Below are 23,377 nucleotides of genomic sequence, written 5' to 3'. Positions count from 1 at the left end.
TGAAAAGGGTGTGTGGTAAATGACATCCTCCTCCTATGACACCTATTAACTAAATAACCCAGTGTATCAGATCATATATTAACAAATCATGTCAAAATGATCATCTAATACATGATTAATCATTTCTGATATATACACTAGGTAACTATAAAATTAATATGAGCATTTTTTTAGGATTCAGTTTTCAAAATAATCTCATTGAATTGTAATCAATTAAATGCATTAAGACATCTTTTACTAATTGAATTTTTTTTAGGTTTTTCTTTTTGTACAAAATTGAAGAGAAATTAAAACTTACCATAGGAAGTCTGATTCAAACGCCGTATTGTACAGCTAGCCTCTCACGCAGAGGCTGTGGGAACTGGTCAGAAAATTTGGTCCAGTTTTCTTCTCCCACTTGGTTCTTAAAACCATGTAAAATCTGGAACAGAATATAAATATCTAAATCTACATGGACAAAAAAGTTAGGTCTTTACTTTTATATTTTATTTGGAAAATGTTTATCCTCTATTTATGTTGAATCCCCTTGAATATAACTTTTCTCTACATATTCATTCTCTCAGCTGTAATGTTTCATTAGCTATTTTGTCTCTATTCTTGGCCACAGTCTGCACCTTAAATGAGGCATCTACTATGAAAGTATTGTTTGTGGGGTACAAATTTTCGTGGTTTTCAATAGTTCATTAAACCACAAAATTTAGTTCCTAACGAAAAGGAATTCACTATTCATTGTCAAATTCACAAATTCAAGAATCTATGAACTGATGATTTTCCTCTAAACCACAAAAATTGGTACCCACGATAAAAAGTACTTTCACAGTAACTTACATGTGAACCTACTGGCGGTAGTTCAATTCTACCGGAATCAGAACCTTCCTACCATTCTACCGTTCAAACAAAAAATCTACCGCTTTCCGAACTTTATACCGTAAACAAACTTTGGACACCATTTTTTATTTATTGAAGGAAAAAACCTGAGGGGATCAAATAACAACATTCCCGGTTGATCTCAGGTAGTCAGGTGAACATGTTAATTAGGGTCATAAACAATAATTAAGAGCTTAAGTGGTTCTCAACGAGACATAATTTAAAAGGTGTGATGATTATATAACAACAGGAGATGATTGACAATTATCCCAAGTTTTAAGTGGCACACGCTTAAATGATTTAAACGATTTATTACCAACCATTGGGACTCACTGTGTAAATATTGATGTGGGTCATTTGATATTTTGATGGTTACGGGAACATTGACCATGCATCCTCTGGAACTAAAATTGACTCAAAGTATGGCTTGGGTTTTTTTTATCCAAGTCAATGGAGGAACTGTGTGATTTTTTCAATTTGGAGCACTCTCATCAACCCTTAAAATGCCGAAACAAAATATTTCAACTTCAGCTCCTCCTGCCAAGAAAGCAAAGTACTATTCCAAATTCAATGCTCCATGGAAGTCAAAGTTAAAGTGGTGCCAAGCCAGTAATGACTATTTGAAATGAAATCATTTTGATGCATATTTATGCAATAGTAGCTATTGTAGTGAAAATTTCAAATGAAAATTATTTAATAGTAGCTATAAAGTAATGACGACACTTTTAAATTGAAAGTTATTTATGTTTATGTTGTTCTTGTTATGTAAATATTGTCATTAATAAATAAAATCATTAAAATGTTCAAGTGTTAATCCATCCAAAGGGTCATTCCAACTATTCAAGTTGAGTATTCAGCATTTTTTTCTCATGGAAATAGATTTAATGCAAGGTTTTCCTTAGGTTTCACACATATTTGACTTGTTACGCCACGAGAAAAAAAAAAGCCCCCCCAAAAAAACCACTAGTTTTCAAACCAAATCTCCATTTTTGAAGGAATCACATGTATGCAGTAAATGGATGTTAAATGATACCCGACCACCTTGGCAACAAAATTTTTGTGGGTAAAAACAACCTGAAATGGCCATTACTTTTAAATAATCCAATTAAACTGAAATTCAAACTTTATCTGTATTTTATGATATTAAACTACAATGTATAAAGTTATCATCTAGAAAAACCCATGGGAAGACGGACAGACAGACATACAACTTTTCTGAGAATTTTGCTCAACATCTCACCACTTCATGTAGATGGGAATAAAAAAAAACCTTTGTACTTTTCTTTAGAGAATTTCATTCAATTATTCCTTAATAACTAATTATTCTTCGCATATGTTGGACAAAGACTAATATTAGCAGTTTTCCATTAACAGGGTCCCATGATTTTGACTGGACATGATCAGATCATATCAACATTAATCATTTCTAAAGATTATCTAATACATGACTTATCATTTCATGTAGTCCTCTCAATATCCAAAGCTAATAGTGTAAAATATTAAACATTGATAAACTTGTCTTTCAAAGCAAGTTAGACATATCCAACCAAAATTTTGACAAGTGTAAGCAGCAGCTTTCATTTGTCACAACTTAATAATACAGAGAGCAGTTTTTAACTTGAACTAGATATGTCACAAATGAAACATTTTTCTCGAATAAACCATACTTTTTTTAAATGTGATGCTGTACCATAATTCCAAGTGTGAAGTAAGCATGTTGATGTATACAGCGACAAAATTTTTTCTTGAAATTTAGATCTGAATTTTCAGGCGCTAATGAACTCTTAAAACAAGTTTCCAGCAATTTGACGTAACTATTTAGGAAAATTTCCTTTCCACACACTTGCTTCCAAAATTTTTGAAGTTGATTTTATTTTCAAAGAGACAGATAGTAAGATCAAACGACATCATCATTAAGCATTTCAAACCTATTAGGTATTAAGACCATTATTTTCAGCCACATCGTTTAACTTTTGGTTATGCCTAGATTCCATTTCATACAATGTAAATTTCCCTTTGTTACCTTGTAGAACATTTCTTTCAGGTCTTGTTTTGGCTGTGACCACGAAGCAATAGCATCACAGAAAAATATAAAGTCCTGAACAACACCACCAGGATTTTGGTGAATCATCTGACAAACTCCACGGAAAGCAGAGTCTTTTTCCTCGTTGTCACGAATGTTTCTAAGAGAGGTGCACCTTTGAAACCACACAACAGATTATTACCAAAATAAACAAAAAAAAACAATTCTATAGTTATACATAACTAACATTAGGTGAACATCACAAATCTTTAAATAATATGTAAACATTTGAAATGAAATGAACAAGTTATAAAATGAATACTGACTGACAACACTACAGAAGTGCAGAAAGGTGAATATATGAAGACCACGCCCATGCTACTGGACATATAAATTTGCACAAGACAAAACGCAATACAGAATTAGGGTTTTAACATTTCCCTAGTATGAGTAGATAGGATAATATTAGTGGTTAACTTCCAATAGTCTTAACATTATATGATTTAACAACACTTAATTATTAAAGGTCAACATTTCAGTTATTCATACAATTATTTCAGACCCGCTTATGTAACCTTTACATCAACTGAACAAGTATTGGGGATGATTTTCGAGGTCGTCAAAGCTGAAATTGGTAAAATCAGAAGTAAATAAACAGATAAACAGTAAAAAAAAAAAAAAAAGAATTGTAACGGTAAAATCAGGATTTCAATTGGCGGAATTACACTAAAAAGCGGAAAAAATCATCCTTAAGTATTAAGGGACTCAAGAAGATATTTTTGGCAGCTTTAGGTAGTTTTACAGCTAAAATAAAAGGCTGCTACCCATCAAATCGGCCAAAAATAAAGTTTATCTACAACAACTCTAGTTAGGACAGAATACTAAAGGGGTGGACAAAATCTAATAAAGAATATCTGTAAGATGTCAGATTTTTAAGTAGGAATGATTTATAACTTAAAGATCTCAACAACTTAAAAAACCATATAAGGTACAAAATGAACCAATTTATAAAATACCTACATTTGGAGAGCATGGGAAAAAAATGATAGAAAAGAGTACATCTGTAGTGTCAGCATGTACAACAACAGCATTAAACTCTAATATAAAGTAGTTTGTAAATTAAGCTAAGCAATTTTTAAAGCATGCCAAAAAACTTGGAACAACTTGAAACACATATATTTGATATCTACTAGAGATATTATTAAATTATTGTATACTTATAAATTAATATATAGCAATTGATAACTTATAACAAAATATATAGAATAGAATGATACAAAGTCAACTTCATATTGTCAGCTTTCTCAAAGAAATAGAAAAATGTTCATGACTAAACATACATGTATTTCCTCCTAAGTTTTTGCTAGGAGTTAGAAAATCAGAAGAAAAATAAACTGCTTAAAATTCAGCTCAATTTGTTTTTGAACTGGAATATCATTTTTTATATCCAATACAACTTTAATTTGAGCAGTGATAAAGCTTATGGAGATAGTTCAAATTATTGTCCTAAATTCATGAATGTTTCATTATGAAGTTTTTGATATCACATTTAGTTTATTCTATCAAAAGCATCAGAAACTCAAAATTAAATCTTTTTTTGTAACCCAAAACCCTCCAACCAAAAAGCTTTTACATAAAACTGACATATGAGAAATTGACTGAAAGTGAAATAAATAAAAAGTTACACACCACTGCCGAATAAACTGCTGTAACATAGGAGCGACCTCTGGTGGGCAGACTAAACCAAGGCGACCAATTGTAATCGCTAAATGTCGTCGTTGTCATAACAATACGAGGGCAATGAAGAGGGAAGAAAAACAGAGAAAACAACAAATCAACAAAACGATACAAGCAAATAAAATTGATAAATAGTCAAACAGTCCAAATCATTTGATATCGGCCTTTTTCTACTTTGAAACGGTCATCTGTCAAATTCATATGTCCAAATTCGGTAATAATATCCTTTACGTCAGTTTTCAGTCTAAATTTTGATTTTGACAAACCCAAATCTGAATGGGTACCTGTGAATTTAAAACAAAGGCTTGAAGTTTCCACTACCATACTACATTAAATTGAGAATCTACCTAAATCCAACAATTGAAAGTTTCTGTTAACTTCTAGTTTTAAATTTCAGTTCGTAAAGACTTGTAAAGAGCACTGAAATCAGTAGGATTTGCAATGTGTGCTGAGTTTAGAAGTACTACTTCTATTTTCGTAAATTTCTTTTTTCAAAACAACCTTTATCATCTTTTGCTTTCTAAGCAGGCTTCATATGGTCATAAATACTATCTTACATGCTTTACTTACATCAAAAAGCAACTAATAAATTACTAAAATATAGAAATACATAAAAACTTCAAGTCTTGTCTAGAGTTCAAAATCTACTTAATACACTGTATACATGATAAAAACAGTGAGTGCACATTTATATTGTAAGAGGTCAGTAAAAGCTTGTGTTCTATGTCATCTATGTCAAGATATTTGTGTAAATTTCTACAAAAAATAAATAACAATACAATGGTACATAAAGTGTACATAAAATTGTCAAAATGACAATACTTCTAGACTTGAAAAAAGACAAAACACAAATAAGTTTACACATAATGTTATAAGTGAAAAGTTCAGATACCTATTTCAGATATAATTTCTGATGACTTTTGGCACATATACAAAAAATTGTCTATGAGAACTTTTGTTGATTTTAGAGCTCAATGTTCCCAACCTATTTATAACAGTTGTTTTTTAATATTTGATTCAACTTTTTAGCATCTGAACAGTTCTCAGAAATTTTCCCAATTACCACACTTAAGGAAGCCAATTATAACAAAAACAATACAAAGGACATTTCTACATTCTGGATCCTTAGTAGAGCTTGAATTAACTTCAAAAGTAACAGTTTGAAACACACATACTATATGAATATGTTGACTATTCCATATGTATGAGTTTAAAGCAAGTAGTGAATTTCAACCTCTAAAGAAAGGGGTAAATCTTTTATAATCAGTAAAATATGTAAATCACTCATTATACTGCTAAAGCATTTGAGTAAGAACAAATAGAAGACACACACACCCATTTTGAGATTAACTAAAAAGTCTTAGTTTGCCAAAAAAAAAAAAGTCCACAAGGAACTTAACTGATCAAATTCAAACATGTAATTATCTTCCAGTAACATTTTAAATCTCATCCACACAGAGTAAATTTATCTTGAAAGAATATTAAACATTTTAGTCATGCAAAATTAAGTACAGTTGCCTTCCCAAAAAAAAGGTTGAAATAATCATTTTCAAAGGGGAAAAATATTTCATTCCTCACCTGTATTTTCCAACAAAGTTTTGGGAGTATTTGGTCTGTTGATTATATCTACAAGTGGATTGATGACCATTGTTATAAATGGCTGCATATCATTTCCTGAAATAAAATAAGTTAAGCTTTTAATGGTATCTTCATTACAAAAGATTTTATGGTCATCATCAAATTTCGTCTGATCCATTTGGAGATTCCATCTGATTGACAAGGCAAGAAATCTGCACTTAACTGAACTAACAATCCACTGAACTTGACCGTTGCTGGATTTTACTCACAATAAGACAGGCACCCTAGCAGAGCAGGACATGCTTAATATTCCTGAGCACCTGATGTCCCTCCCTGTTGTGGGAGGACATATTGCAACTTAAAGTTTGATTCCATCTTAATCTTGAGTCATTAGAGTTCAACTTCAGAAATCTATATACTTTATTTTATTTATATAAGGTCATAAAAATATCTCAAAATTCTACTTAAATATTTTTATTAGCAAATTTGTAAGTCAACAATTGCATTATCGAACACATTTTTGAGATAATTTGTAAAACTGCACCTTGACTCTAAAATATTTATGTAACATCACTGCAATTAGCAACCGCATAAACCCATTAATGATTCTCCTGTTCGACTAGAGCTGTCAGCATGAGTATATAGAATGTATGTTTCAATGTAAAATTTCCATAACCAAAAATGCTAAATCAACAGCTTCTTGTTACTACTGAAAAACAATTTTCCCATCAGCAGGTTATAAGTCGATCAACGGTTTCTACTCAATTATACTATCAGAAAACAGATAAAGGTAGCAGAAAAACTAAAGATACTCATGATGTTCATCAACATAAATGAACTTTTCAATATCATATGTCTTACCCATATGTCTTACCCATATGCCTTACCCATTTTGACTGATATTTCACCAATTGACCAAGTGGCATTGTTACAAACTGATATGAACTCTGGATTCAGATTGGCTGCTAGTATCGGCATAAATTCACCTGAAATGGATGTGATGAATATATTAAAAGATGCATGAGGCTAATTAATGCAGATGCATCAAAACGCCTGTACAAAAATGTCAGAATTGCTTTACTTAATATTTATTTTCTTTTTGAAGGCAGCATCTAAGCAAAAACTACTAATCTCTGTGTAAAAAACTTATGGAAAAAATAAAAAAAAAACATTTTTTTTTAGAGGCCCTTGTGTACCTTGCATTAAGAGAACTGCAATTCTAATTAAATTCAAGTAAATGATTTTCAATTTATTTGACTAGTAAGTCATCATAACTGATAAATCCCAAGAATGTATTCCTTTCTGAAGACAATGAATCAAGAAATATTTTTTATCAAGATATAAAATATATGAGGCATGTCACAATGTCTGGTCACTTGGACTGTAGCAGTCACAGTTGATCTAATTCTTACCAATACAGGGTTTGACATGAGTAAAGCAGGCCTTAGTTAAATCTCCAAGTAAAGCAAATGAACTCTGTCTAACTTCAGGCATTGGATCCTATATAATATAAAAGAGAAGAAAATTATAAATATCTCATAGAACCACAATTTTTAAGTAAATAATCTTGTATTCTAAGAGTCCTTTTCTTGAAATTTTTCAACAACTTGTCCAAATCCACAATTCAATATAAAAACTATACAATATACCAGAACCACAAAACAATGAAAATTACACATCATTTCACTTGCTTGAATCTTGTTCTACTAGACCTGGGTTTCAGGCTAGTGACTGAAGACAGGCAATGCACTTATCAACTGCTTCCACAGATCCTTATATATATATACATAACGTGACTGACATTCGGCACTATCATTTTGCAGCCATCTTAACTATCAAAGGTGAATTTTGGAACTTATTTTACTGTCCAGTTCATGTGTACGACCGGTCCTTTGCACAAAGAAATCTTACGGTCGGAATTAGTGGTAAGTTATGACATCATAGTAGATCAAAGTATTGTGACTTCATAACTTATGAGTAACTTAACTCTTACAATTTTTCAAAAAAGAGTGGCTGGTATTGAGGACGTTCATATTATTGAGAGTCATAAATTGTAGGCTTCAACTTTAATATATGTCAAATCATAGTATCTAAAAGCATCACAACTTTTCAGACAGTACGAATACATTAGCATACATTCATCTCTATCATGAGCTGATAGAAGTCATCACAAAAGTTGTACACACATCTAACACCGATTGCATTGGATAAAACAACCACATTAAGTATCAGTCTTTCTAAAAATCAGACAGAAGGTGATTCATGCATGTCAAAAAGCCACCAAATTCTTGTTTATTTCTTGTTCAGACACAGTAACTGATCAAGTAACCAGTCTCAGTTTTTCATTTGGTTGTTGCGCTTTTGAGATAAAAATTATATAGATTGTACATGAAATTTGCACTTTGCAATAGTTATTGTTTTTGATTTGGCTTCATTTGATTTTAGTGGGAGATAAATGTTTGATTTTCTATAAAGTGCAAATCTGTATGCAGAAAGGTTGTTGTTGTGTGAAAGTATAGGATATGTAGACTAAAAAAGCATCGTTTGTTTGGTGGGTTTTTCTTGACCATGAATCGCTTTACCACTGATAGTGTCTGAATTTTATGCGGACTGGTACTTAAGTACTTGACATTACCTGCATACACTGGTACAGAAGTTTAAGAATGTCACTGTTGGCTACAAGAGAGTCTATATGGTGCTCTAGGCCCTCTGCAAGTCCACTAAGTAAGTCTAGGGCTACGATCATAAAGTCCTTATCTGGTGGGTCCACTTGATCTGGCTGATTTAGGTTGGCCTGTAAAAGACAAACGTGTGAATAGAAAACAGAATTTTATTCATGATTTCAATGTCTGCAAAATGATTTTACTTCAATGTAACTTGTGGTTGCATTAAAAATCTGCAGTGAGAATAGGAATGAAAAATCTTAAAAATTTCTTTTTTCCCCAAAAAAGATCTTACTAAATTCGCTCTATGTTCAGTACATAAAACCACTTTCTAATACTCAAAGCATGAAACATATCAACAGAAAGTGGTGAACTTTTCAGACAGTACGAATACTTTAGCATGCACTCATCATTATCATGAGCCAGAGGCTGTCATCATTAAAGTCAATATACAAAGTTATCAAAGAAAGTATATCATAAAACAGGTGACCCAGGACCTTCTCCACACAAGACCAGCATCCTACCCTATGGATAACATTAAATTGATTGTGTTGAACATAGTATCTTTACATATTCATTTGGGTCCAGAAAATCTCATAATAGGAAAGAGCATACAAAGTGATTTAAAAACTGTACTTAATAAATTGAATTTTTTGTTGTTGTTCAATATGCAAATTTTACCAAGTCGAAATCTACTTATAAATACTTTAGATTATGTTAAAATAAACAGAACAGGTTAAGATAAATAAGGAATACCTTTGCAAATAATCTTACATAGTTTTGGTTTAGAGTTTGCTCTACCAAAGACACACATCTTCTGTATACTGGTTCACAATAAGGCAGGAATCCAGATTGTAAAGCCGTTGCTACACTGGATAAACACTGAAAAGAATGAACAATACATAGAGTCCATCCAAATCTAAACTCATAATATCACTTTACAAATTGAAGTAACCAGAGTACGTAACATACCTAACCAAACAGTTACTTCTAAGTTAGCACAAGTTAAGTTACAACAATTCATTAAAAGTCAGAAAAGATTCACCATATGTACCGAAATCACAGTATTTTTTCGAGACAATTTGGTTCACAGTATGTTGTGGCTGCTTAAGATACAAAAGATATGATGCTACTCTTAAACAAATTTTATAGTGCTAGTGTTTTGAGAAAAAAAATTAATTACTCAGAGAAAAAAAAATAATGTATTTGTTGAACGTTTTATAAGAAATGGAATGATGGATCAAATCCTATTGATTTCTTCTCGTACATAAGCAGCTTTGTTTTGTGAAGCATGGCGGCACTCATGAAAGACAGAAGTCTTAAAATGTATCAATTATGTATCGGTTGACAAAAAAAAAAAAAGGAATTGTTACACCCCTACTTCATTATAATTTCTTGTAATGAATAGGTTCTTCCACCAAAAGTTCTTTTTTTAATCCATACCTCTAATAAAGGAAACAAATCTTTGTCTTCATCCTTCAGAACATTCCATTTTTCTATCAATGGAGGCATCAACATGTTCACATAATCCTGAAATAAAAATACCCAAAGAAACTTAAAAACTACAAAATGTATATCTTTATAAGAATACATAATTCAAAATTTACAGCTGGAGTAAAAGAATTTGTTCTATAATATAAATATTTCTTTACACTGATGTTACAAAACTAATTGTGTCTAATATATATGTCAGGTTTCACCTCAATTCATATATGCTAACTCTTCTGAAGCATCCCATCAATATTCCCAGTTTTTAGTAGAGTCTAAGGTTGCTTGTTTAATGTATCTTCAGTTTCTATGTTTAGTCTTTGTAGTTTATTTATGTTGTTTTGTTGGTTTTCTTGCTCTTTCCTCTGATTTAACAACATCTTGTTCCTCAGATTCTCCTTGCTTATACTTTTATATGTATTTATTCCTGAGTACTTAAACAGGTGTAACAATTTGTTAGAGGAACAAAAAGAATTGAACAATTAAGTTATTCAGGTACAGGATGACCAAAGCTACTTTTATACCCGTACATATACATGTAAATCGATAGAGGGAAATCAGAACCAAAAAAAAAAAAAAATAGCTAATCTGTTACAAATGACCCAATCTACTTTATACACATACAGGTTTGTTCAGATGATGTCCTACTGAGTCTGCCAAGGTACCAATGGCATCGTACAATATCAATAGATTCTTATGCTGAAATATACAATAAGATAACTCAAATAGCTGTATCTCAAGTACTTTTAGATAATTAAAGATAATTTATTAGAAAAAGTACAGTATAATAATTTGCATTGCCATCCATCAGAGGAAATAAGTCTGAGGATATAACTAAGGCCATAAACAAAATATCCTAGGTTCTCAGGCCACTTTTTCCAAAAGAGGGAACGACATTGTTGTTATTTTGGGTTTTTTTGTTTTTTTTTTAATTTGACTAAGAGATTTTTATATGTTGTGCAGATGCACAACAATCATTATATTTCTTGGGAAATGTCCATTTGTCCGGTGCCAATTGACCACCCTTTATCGACTTGAATAGCTTAGCAAACATACAGGTTGATCAGAAATCAAATATAATACTCCATGGCATCAAAACATGACTGCCAAACAATTTGGCACAAAATAAGTGCCACTTTCTCAGGGTCTAAAATCACTCAATATAATTTCCTTTCACAGCCCAGTAGGTGTAAATTACCTTTCTATCAAGTGCTTGCATGATTATGAATAGGAGTGGGTAATAGAGAAACAGATCCCAATAAGATAGGACCAATTTCCGAACTTTGAACAGATACGAAAAAATTCCAGATTTTGAACAGGTTTTTTATGGATGCGGCAGTGCCTTAGCACCTAGGATATTTTTTTATAGCATAATCACTATTGAAATACATGTCCTTCTATAAACGAAGCAGTATAGGGAAAAGAATTGCTGCATTTCTTATGTAATCAGTGAATATGATTAAGGGGGGAGGTTGGGATCATGCACCATTTATTATGTTCCAGCTGAAAATGTCCTGCTATTTAAATCAGAAAATATTACTAATAATGGCCCACTGGAATTTGGAAGATAATCAAAAAGGCAAATTTTCCAACTTTTGATCCAATTCACTGTTATATTAGATTATACCTGATATTTGTTGAAAGCAAACACCAAAGTTTCCAGTATAAAGCCTAAGTAGGGAACCAGTTCAGTACATGCCTCCTCCTCTAGTGTAGCAAAAGCTGAGCATGCTGCTTCCTGTACTCTCTTGTTAGCATCCAGTACCCTTTTCAGAAGCTGTCAAACATTTTTATTGTGATCATCATTCAAAGATTTGGCCAAATAAATCAGTGGTCACCTAGTTTTTTTTGACACTATATGAAAAAGTCAGCTGTTTTTCTTGCTTAAAGATCCAATATGAAAATTGTTAAAGAAAATACACAACAGAAAAAATAAATTTTTGAAGTTATTTTACTTAATAACAGGTGGAGTAGAAAATTATACACATTTTCTAACTGGAAGTTTTCCTAATGTACTAAGTTCAACACTTTAACATTTTTAACCAAATGTCGTACACTCAGATTCAAAAGATTCTCCACTGTTCCATACAGAAAGAGAGAGCTCTGATAAATCATCATAATGCAGGACTTATTTTTCTCACTACAGTTGGTATCATGAAGATAAATTTTCTAATCCATACCAATCATTCCTGAATATTCAGACTATGGTAGAAAATTATTACTTCATAACTGTAGAAAAAAGCAATAGAGAGATAGAGAAATGCAATCAACACAATAATTACTTAATTTCACAACAGAAAATTTTAAAAAATACTCATGTATAAAAATATATGAAAAAGCAACAATTGACACATCAATAAAAAAAACAAACCCATCTGCAGAATCTCAATGGTAAAAGTTCAACCCTGTTTGTTTCATCAAAATGAATTAAAGAATATAGAGAATGCCAATAGGCAGTTACTGTGATTCAGTGATATTTTCATACCTCTTCCATCAACGGCTTTAAATACATTTCATGCTGTTGTCCAACAACCCAGTGAGCATATCTACTCAAAGTCCAACAAGTAATAGATCGAACAAGAGCCTTCTTATCAGCAAGACAGCTGATTAAATACGGTATTAGTTCTGGTAAATGTGGAATCATTCCTGTCATACAACCCTCAGCAATGGCACCAAGTACAAGAATGCCAGATTCCTTAATTTCCCAAGAGTTGTGAAATAGGGTCTCTTTCAATATAGGAAGTAAAACAGGTAAAATCTCATCACGAAAGACATTTGCTAAAACATCTAAAGCTGCAGCTGAACACTTCCCTGAAAAATAATAATTGCAAATTCTATGTAAAAGGCAAAAAGGAACACAATGTAATTAAATTTATGAAAAATATTTTCTTTTTTTAATAAACAAGTGGCTCCCAGGAGCCTGAATCGCTCACCATGTTGAATTTTGCCTTTCAAAGGCAATAAATTAAACAAGCAGTTGCCCAACAATTTTGACTCAAGAAGTCTTTGGTAGGACTTATCACAAGATCTTTTAAACAATTGAAAATTTCTTTTAATCTATCATAGTTTTCAAGATACTGACTGAAAACTATTACAAAAAAAAGTCATTTTTCCCCTTTCAAGGACAATAATTCTTACAAGGAGTCTTTTGTAGTCCTAATAATATGGATCATTTCAGCTATTGAAAGAATTTGGATAAACCTAACGGTTTTGGAGATATATCTACTGTCTGACCCCTATGTTCTATTTTTAGTAACGGCGGCCATGTTTTTCGACAAATCAAAAATCTCCACATCAGTTCTATGCAGTATACCCCAAGGAACATTCATACCAAGTCTGGTTTCAATTGGTCATGTAGTGTCAGAAGAGAAGATTTTTTAAAGAAATAACATTAGAAATAACAAAAATCATTGAAAAAGGGCAATAACTCCAACATGGCTTAACGGATTAAAACAAAAATTTGACCAGAGATAGATCTCATCATGCTGAACACTTTTACCCCAGTCAGAATTCAGATAAACCTAACGGGTTAGGAGATATATATGAAAAACTACTGTCTGACCCCTATGTTCTATTTTTAGTAACAATGGCCATGTTTTTTGATGAATCAAAAATCCCCACATCAGTTCTATGCAGGATACCCCAAGGAACATTTATACCAAGTTTGGTACTAATTAGTCATGTAGTTTCAGAGGAGGAGAGTTTTGTATAATTGTTAACAATGACGACGACGACGACGGACGCCAAGTAATGGCAATAGCTCACAAGGACTTTGGCCAGGTGAGCTAATAAAATGCTGTTATCTACAGCTAAATATCTCTAAACAGGTTGTTAACAAATTTATTAATTTACTATAGCTTTCAAAAAGACAGATTATACCTGATACTCAAGCAATTTTATCACCTACTCTTCCAAACATTTGAACTAAATGTGCTCAACATTTTGATCACGTTTTAAAAGCTACAAAAATTTAAGCCAAAAACGATAGAGAAAAATACATTTGTGATGCCAACTTTTTGTATAAGATTATCTATATCTTTTAATATTGCAATTAAAATTTTGCAGAAGTAAAATGAATAACACTTTATAGACATCTTACTTAGATTCCAATCAGATAAACTGTCATCATCATCATATCCATCATCTGATACTTCACCATCCTAGAACAGAAAATTGTCATAGGAATTAAATCATCATAATCTACTATTTTAACTACATCTAATGTTCTCTTTTAATTGTTCAAGTACTATCAAATTTAACAACACACTGCTTGAAGCCAACTTGCAACAAGATCATACGAACCTGTACATCTAACTTTCACAAGTTAATAAAAAAAAAGAAGAAGACTAAAGTGTATTGCTTTTCAGTAAACAGTCTTGGTTAATGCCAGTTTCAACATCATTCATTGGTTGAATGTTTTGGATTACTTTTCTTTGGATCTTCAGGCTTAAGATATATGTATATATGTCACCATATTATTCTTTCATACTATATAAAATAAAGATATTCAGTTAACAAAGACATCCTCTTCTTAAACTTGTACAAAAGTAGATACTTTGATTACTTTCTGACAGTTACAATTCCTTATCATTAACAATACATACAGCATCACCTCCTTCTGTGTGTTTCTGTGTATGAGATTTAGACTTGTGGAAACGAGGTTTTATGTCAGATTCTTTATCAGGAACCATGTCATCTTCTTCCACATCACCCTTATAAGAAACAATTAAGCATATTAACTGGGGCATGATTTAATTTCACACAAATGACCAATAGAAATAATACTGTGAGCAAAAAGAATTCAGCAACTACATTTAAGAATTCACACACAAAAATTAGTGATATTTTACTTTTCTATTTGGAACAATTTTTATGTTTTCAGAATGTACCAGCTTCAGTAGCTACTTCATATGGCCACAAGCCCCTGAAGTACAGTTACTAATGCTGAGGTTAATGTTGCATTCAGCCCTTCTCAAGTGACCCATGGAATAAAGGCCAGCCGTACACAAGAATGCATAGTTCTAATATTCATCAAGAAAATCAGTTTTTTTTCGGTATTTCCATGAAGAATCATTTCTCTTAAAGCATTTGGGACAACTTCCAATCATACACTCTTCGATAACAGCCATTCATTTGAACATTAAGGAAATGTAAGAATTGTAAAACAACAATAAGCTCTGACACTAGAAATGTTTCTTTTTCTTTATAAATAAAAAATTTCTCATTTCATAAACAACAAGATGAATAGGTTACTTTTTCCTATGAAAAGGTCTAAAAGAGGGTTCATCAATAAAAGGAAGACAAAGTATTGTAAAGGGGTGATCCTACCTTCAACAAAATGATATCTATTTCTGAGTATTTCATTCCTTTTACAAGAATTGGTACAAGTCTGTCAATGTGAGAACCTAAAACTTCTTTACATATAGGCTGTTCTGCCAGAGACAACCAGAATTCACAGGCTTCTAGTGCTACGCTATCGTCATCATCTTGGGTTCTGCACATCATGTACTGAAAACATAAGTTAAGTCAAAATAAGAATAATGTTATGGTCATGATACATGTAATACAATTTTTTATTATTATAAATGAAAAAACTGGGTGTGAAGCAAAGTGTGTCACAAAAAATGTTTGAGTAATAAAATATTTTAATATCTAGGGATCTAAAATAATTCTGTTTTTAAAAGCGAACAAGATTAAGGAAATCTTTAGCTAACAGGTGAACCAGTAAATCTTTGAAATATTTTATTATTATAAGACCAGTTATGTAAAAAAAAGCTATCCTTAATGTTTTCATTTAAAACATAGTATGACCAAGAACCTACTATCACAAAAAGACACATTCATATAATATGTGGTAAGTTTTGACATCACAATACATTCTCCCATTGATATTTGCAGCACACTATAATTTTTACATATTTATGATTCAGTAAATTGGGCACTGATCTAAAGGGTCTAATAACCAACCCACGAAATAAATGCAAGCATTGAAATTAGTAGCTGAATACAAACCTCTACAATGTTGTTGATTTGTGGAATGAGACGATCCATGCGCACTTCCACCAACATGACCAATGCTCGACATACATTCTTTCTAACTTCTGTATCTTCATCAGAAGCCAAGAAAAAAAGATTCTACAAAAAAGAGTTATTATATAATTTTTTTTATTCATTTCAGCATGACAACCGGAACATATCCTATATGCATCATTAAGCTTGTGGTGATATTTTTTCTGATGACAATGTACCAGCTTCAGTAATTACTTCAAATGGCAACAAAACCAACGAAGTGAAGTCACTAATGCTGAGGTTAATGTTGCATTCAGCCCTTCTCAAGTGACCCATGGAATAAAGGCCAGCCGTACACAATAATGCATATAGACCTACTATATACTTCGAATTAAATTTGTGTATATTGTTTTCCATACAGTAGTCTTCAAGTTTTTGATAAAATATTTTCGAAATGAACAACTTAATGCATACTGACGACCATATGTAATTAAGAGCAATTCACAAAGTTGAACATCATTCTGTACAATCATATTACAACAGGGTTTAAACTTTGACCTGTACTAGTTGTGTAAAACCTTCAGTTCTCACCTCAATAAAGCTGTCAATGTGTACCATCAGAGCTTGAGTCCTACTGATAATGAACTGGTTCACACAGGCAATGGCATGGGACCTGGAACAATGATAACATTCTATTTTCTAAGCTTTCTATGAAAATGAAAGTTCAAGAAGAGTGCTTTTTACCTTATTCCATGTTCTTTCGTAACTGTCAATGAATTGTTTTGGAGCATTATAGCAATATTTTGACTAATAGCCAAACATATTGGAGCATTATAGCAATATTTTGACTAATAGACAAACATAACTCAAGATTTTAAATCATATTGGGGAATAATAAACTTTGTCTATTACCTAACATACTACAAACTCATCAACCAATCTATTATTTATCACCATTTGATTAGAGATTGATAAGTGATTGATGATCAGTTTTGTCGATAATTTTGTAACATCTTGGGTTATTAAGGATTCCCTAATATAATTTAAAATCATTTTTAAAAATATTTCTTTAAGTTAAGTAATTGCTTTACATATCCTTTTTTACCTGATTTTAGGACTGTTGTGTTTGAAGAACTGTAGGAACTTAGGAATGAGTATATTGAGCGGTCTGGTACTATCGTTATCCAGATCTTCTGCATTGTCTTCACAGATCTTCTGTAAGGCACCAAAGGCTCCCTGTAACAACAAGAAACATCTATTCATCTATCTGATCATCAGCACATCATTTATATTCATGACTTATTCAGAAATCATAGCAGCATGATCATTGATATTGTGATCAAGCCTTATGTTTACAATTACAATATTTTAGAATATGCAGCTTAATGACTTTGTATATATATGAAGTGTTTGACTTGTACATTGTATAAACCTGAAATATGTGAATTTCACATTTTCAAAAATATTCAATGGAGAGAAAAAATGAAAAAAGCAGTATATCCCTAATTAATGACAAACAAAAACATGTAATTTCTATAAATTTTTATTTCAAAAATTGAATCGAAATGATGAGATAGGAGTATGTACATGATATGGTGACAAATCTCACTATAAAATCTCCACAAAATCTGGAAGAGTTGGGACAAATTGACACAGACCATTAATAACTCTCTGTCATATTCCCAATGGAAATGCTTTTTTAACTGATCATACTTGTTTCATGCTCATTTAAAGAATTTTCTTGAAAAAAAAATTTTGTGGCTAAAAGGAATTAAGTTATTGAAAACTTCTACTATGTATATATCGCTATCAACTGCAACAGCAAAAGCAGAGCAATCATTGAAACAAATTAATGGTGACAAAGAGGTCATGGTGAATTATTCCAGAATGTAAGCTAATTGGATATATGGTACACATCAGTTTGTATATTGACATTAATTATATATTGCATGGCTTCCAATTCCTATAGCAAAGACTGTCATAGGCATTTTTCTTTCTTGGCACCTTGATAGACAATTACCACAGAATGAAAATCAATTGACAGGACTTACTGAAGACAGATAGCATCCTGACATCTGCACAGAATGCAACAATCATTATTTCGATTGCAGGCAGGATATTTATTATAGTAATGAGTATTCAATCTGCTTATGATATGTTAAGTCGACAATGTAAGCTAAATTATACTGAAATAAGTGTGTGTGTGCTTCACTGGATTCAGTCCTGTCAAAGTTATGATAGTCTTTGGGTGAAGATATTTTTACAAGATTTTCCTGACTTAATTCAGTCAGTCAACCAAATACATCATTAATAAGTACCAAATCTTACTACCAAGTTAAATTGTAATAGATTTCTTCATATGCTCTGTGGCTTACTAATGTTTAAAAATTAAGGTATAATTGAATTTGAAGATTTGGAGGAGTTAGTCCTGGATTTGAGTGTTGCAGATTGAGCGGGCAATGTACCCAAGGAGATCAAAGGTTATCTACAACCATCAAATGGAGACTGTTTTAAATTTACTTAACATCTAAAACAATGCAATCATCTTTATTTGAATGCAACATTTGAATAAATCATTAAAAATAAGCAATTAAAATCCGAAAAATAATGGATGCATGTGTACAAATTTAGGCTGTCCATTGTGAAATTGATACCATGGCTTGAATATACAAGGTCATCTAAAGAATAAGAAAACAGTGTTTAGAACTAACTTCCTTTTCCCTTCACTTTGGACAAGTAAAATACTATCCAAGTCAGAAGACCATGAAAGATAGTGATGACCTTAATATACATTTAATTATTGTAATGTTTGATGAAATACAGGTAGTTGTGGGAAAGTTGAGTTTAGCATTCTACTTTCCCATGTAAACCCCTAAATATATAACTATGGAGTCATAAAACCAGATTTTCCAACATAATTTCCTATAAAATTCAGTCTGTCAGTAGATATATAAAAAAAACATTCAACTGCTAAAAATGTCCTTAGTTGGATACAGTTAAGTCATCACGTTGCATTGAAATTCAAAATGTTTTCAATTGGTAACTAGAATACAAGTTTCATGTAAATTGAAACCCAATTCAAAAGCTAGCAAAAGAATTGATTTCTGATAACTCCAGTACATTCTAAATGTTTCAGACATATCAATAATTTACTTAAGTATCACAGCTTTAAAAGGCATTAGGCAAATATCTACATGTCTGCAAACTTTTCACAATTAAGAAGTTTACATGGACACGCAATTCAATCAATCACACAAAGCTACAGAGTCCAATCAATAATATCCCACCTTCTGTATTGATCAAGTACCTAACAAACAAAGCCAATTTACTAGTATTTGTATATTTCATTCCAATAACTATATTAGCAAAATGATTAATATCATCTCCTGAACCGGGATGTGGCAACTTATTCACAATGAAAGCCAGACATTCCAATACTTTTGCTTCTTATTACAGGAAATATCTTCCATTAAGTCAGAGTGTTACAAGCCTAAGTTTAAGCTTGATAAAAGCAAAATGACTTTTATAGGCAATGTCTAATCAGAAAAACTCTGAATACTTCATTTGGTATAAACATGTGTTAAAGAAGATGGAACTAAGAACTGATAATTAGTTTGCCAGTCTATGAGCATTTTTTAACATTTCAGTGGAATTATAAACCTTCTCTAGGTACCACAAATCACCAAATTAAGCAAAAAGTAGACAGTCTTAACATCTGATAACCTTACATTTTATAATTCCAGCAAAAAAACATTATGAATACAGAATAAAAAAGAATTGTAATGGTAAAATTAAGAAAAAATTGTTTACTGACATATTACCTAGAATGTGAACAATTTTTTGAAAATCATAAGAAAACAATCTAAAACCTCAAAAGCTTATATATAACACAATCATATACATCAACATTAGACCCTGTGAGGAATTACAAAAAAATAATAAACAGTTGCCAGAAAAGATTGGCAGCAACATCATCTACTGGACACAACTGGCATAACTTCAAAAGAACATCTATAACTGAGGTATGAAAATATTTGTGAGGATCATAAAGGCATGCAAGCTGTTTTTATTACCTCAATGTCTATTACCAGCCTCGTCAGTAGCAGCCTGTCTTAGATATGCTTACTTAATTACCCCTAATGATACTTATAGCAATTCCACACTTGAGAGTTACTGACTTGTATTCATTTTGGGACTGTTATGTAACAGTTTGACTAACTTGTGTAATCTTTGGAATGAGTAATCATCTGATCTAACTAAATGTGCATTGATTTCTATGGCATTTCAATGGCTTTTGAAAAATGATAATACTCAGGCTCAGCTGCATAGAGTACCTAATAACTCATTGCATAAATTTCAATTTCATTAACTATATGAATCAATGCTAAAGCCAACTTTCTATTGCAGATCTAAGAAGACCAAATGTGGGGTTCTATACAAAATGCACTCTAGTTGTCTTAGCATAATGATGAGAGAGGGCATAATTCTATCCCTTACTGACATGAACCATGAAAAAAGTCTCTATGATCAAGCAAATTAAAACAATTTGTTTTTTAATCTTAACACAGTTTGTACTATGTATCCAGCGATTTTCTTACTCTTTTTCAAAAGTGCCCACTGCTGTTGGATTTGGGAAGTCAATTTACCCAATAGGAACCTAAAATACTGGGATCAACTGTAATTTTTGGATATATTACACGATTTTGAGGTAACTTTGCTTTTGAGGCAACATATATTCGCTGGAAAATTCAAGGCAACAAAATCAAATTCATCACTTTTATAATTTTTTTTCTTGTTGCATGCAATCAACAGATCTTACATTTTACATAGAAAGGCTTGAATACATCAGTTCTATAGCATGATATTTAAACTTTCCATTCTAAAGAGATACTATCAATATTCAACCCTGTTAACATGACCTCAATTACTTATGAAAGAGACACTTTTTTCTAATTGCTCATGGACTCATATCCCAAGTATCATATTCATACAATATTTCAATTTACCACATAATTTAATATTTTATACCAGCATGGTACATGAATATTGTTAAAAAAGGCCACACAAATATAATTCAATATCCTGGCAGACAGTACACAAGCTTTTGGTCTAGGGGATTTTTCAGGACATAGACTAGTATTTTTATAATAACCTTAATATATCTATATCTAAAAATATCTATCAGGACATTTTAAGGAATGGCTGTTTACAGAGACATCTTGAGGTCAATAAACTGATATATAATTCTTACAACTGAAATACCATTTTACTCAGTATTCACGTAAAGTACATTTTGTCCTATTTTAAAAATAAAGTGAAAATATAAGAGTCCATGTGACCAGGAGAATAAAGAATGGATTCACATTTCAAAAACTTAAAAATATTCACATAGAAGAATTTTAAACAGCTGATCCAAATGTACTTAATCATGTTTAACCTAGTTAAAATGAATTTAAACTGGAAGTAAGAAAAAAAGATAAGAATGGGTCAGACGAAAGTTGTTCAGCAACTTTAAACTTATAATATCATGTTCATGACCAAAAGCTGGGTGAAAATGATATTATTATAGGGGTAAGCAGGCTTTCAAAAGGTACCCTGAGGACTGCAAATTGAATTATCTACAACATGGTACACAATGAAAACTAGAATCAAATGTAAACATTCATTTAAACATCATCGGGCCTTATCAAACATAGGTATTTAAAAAATACACAATGGTGTAGGATCCCCTGCAGCTGTTTCATAAATACATTATAACCTCTTTTTATGTTTTTATAGACATTTTACATTCAAGTATTTAATAACATCATACACTGAAAAATATTCACATAAATGACTGCCAGTAAAAATCAATTCCTATCAGCTAGGATGAAATATTTTGTGGTCTTACAAACAGCTTTTATTGGAAATCTATCTGTCAATTGAAAACATTCAGAAGAAATTATTCAGGTCTTAGTAGTAGAATTAATTTCTGTATCAGTATGGTCTGATAAAGGTCAATATTTCATAATCAAAGCACTCATTTCTACTGGGAAATCAGTTGACTTTCTTCAATCAAGAGTTACATAAAATTACTAACTTTGATTACATACAAATGACATTAACTTTAATATGAATCAGAGGAGTCACAGAACATAATTGGAAAGCAATCTACAAGAAAAGTAAAAAAATTCATAAATCAAAATATGAATGTCGAAGTGAGAAAATTTATTTGTAAAGATTTGTTAATGACTCTTCCTGGACATGGTATTATCAATTTTCAACCTACTGGTGCACCTAGTCCATGCTCCAAGTTTTTAGTAGAGTCCGAGTTGCTCATTTGCTTTTGTTACTTTGTACGTATGATTTTAGTTACTTTATGTTCTTTGTTGTGTGTCTGTTTTCCATGCCTGGTCTTTGTCCCTGGATTACATTCTTTTGATTACCGCTATAACCTTGGTTCCCTTGATTACTCTTTCTATATAAAAGTTTACGAGTCAACAAAAACAAACGGCTAAATTAACTAACAGATCTCAAAAAATTATGCCCAAATCTAATTTGTAAGGCACTTAACCCAACAGAAGCCAACATTTTAAGCAAGTTGATCAACAAATACTAGAATAAAAATGCTTTAAAGGGCCAAGCTTAAAATGATCACACAGAAAGAACCCTGACCATTTGGGACAAGTATGGGTGCACCATTCAAGCCTGATACATATTTAACTAGGGTTAAACATTTAAACACAGAAGAACTCAAATAGAATTAGGTATCCTCTTTTTGGCACCTCATTCTTAAATGTAAAATTTTACAGAGATCCATTCTCTTTTACTGAAATTATTATCATAACATAAGGAAAATGATAGTTTCTGGCAATACATTCATGATAAGCTAGTCGCAACTCCAAAAACTAATCCCTGCGTTCCTTTGGTTGTATAGACCTTGTGGTACAATTCAAAGAGGTCCATTTACCTATATAAAGGTATTCTCCAGACACCAAGAAAATACTTGTACTTGAACACTGATATGGAATTA

General features: G+C 31.6%; 1 protein-coding gene across 2 annotated transcripts in view; it reads right to left on the bottom strand.

The window, feature by feature from the left end:
• The window catches only part of LOC148628701 (transportin-1-like), a 30,367-nt gene that overhangs the window by 2,760 nt on the left and 4,230 nt on the right, over positions 1–23,377 (bottom strand). Inside the window, exons 4-21 of one of the 2 annotated variants that reach the window (XM_088592726.1) lie at positions 17,471–17,601; positions 16,957–17,038; positions 16,369–16,491; positions 15,685–15,864; positions 14,961–15,068; positions 14,456–14,516; positions 12,842–13,167; positions 11,984–12,133; positions 10,981–11,055; positions 10,312–10,398; positions 9,625–9,750; positions 8,841–8,999; positions 7,618–7,705; positions 7,093–7,191; positions 6,206–6,301; positions 4,580–4,655; positions 2,891–3,065; positions 299–421 (exon numbers count right to left, since the gene is read on the bottom strand). In XM_088592726.1, the coding sequence (XP_088448852.1) occupies positions 314–421; positions 2,891–3,065; positions 4,580–4,655; positions 6,206–6,301; positions 7,093–7,191; positions 7,618–7,705; positions 8,841–8,999; positions 9,625–9,750; positions 10,312–10,398; positions 10,981–11,055; positions 11,984–12,133; positions 12,842–13,167; positions 14,456–14,516; positions 14,961–15,068; positions 15,685–15,864; positions 16,369–16,491; positions 16,957–17,038; positions 17,471–17,601 (2,250 nt within the window). In that variant the 3' untranslated portion in view covers positions 299–313. The remainder of the gene's footprint in view (positions 1–298; positions 422–2,890; positions 3,066–4,579; positions 4,656–6,205; positions 6,302–7,092; positions 7,192–7,617; positions 7,706–8,840; positions 9,000–9,624; positions 9,751–10,311; positions 10,399–10,980; positions 11,056–11,983; positions 12,134–12,841; positions 13,168–14,455; positions 14,517–14,960; positions 15,069–15,684; positions 15,865–16,368; positions 16,492–16,956; positions 17,039–17,470; positions 17,602–23,377) is intronic. The other variant, XM_088592734.1, reaches the window with a different exon arrangement.

Source organism: Perna viridis, chromosome 1 (assembly GCF_037379345.1).
Source record: "Perna viridis isolate PV_CMFRI_1.1 ecotype Kerala chromosome 1, ASM3737934v1, whole genome shotgun sequence".
Classification (NCBI taxonomy): domain Eukaryota; kingdom Metazoa; phylum Mollusca; class Bivalvia; order Mytilida; family Mytilidae; genus Perna; species Perna viridis.
The sequence above is the reverse complement of the archived record's forward strand: the minus strand, read 5'-3'. Positions and strand labels throughout refer to the sequence as shown.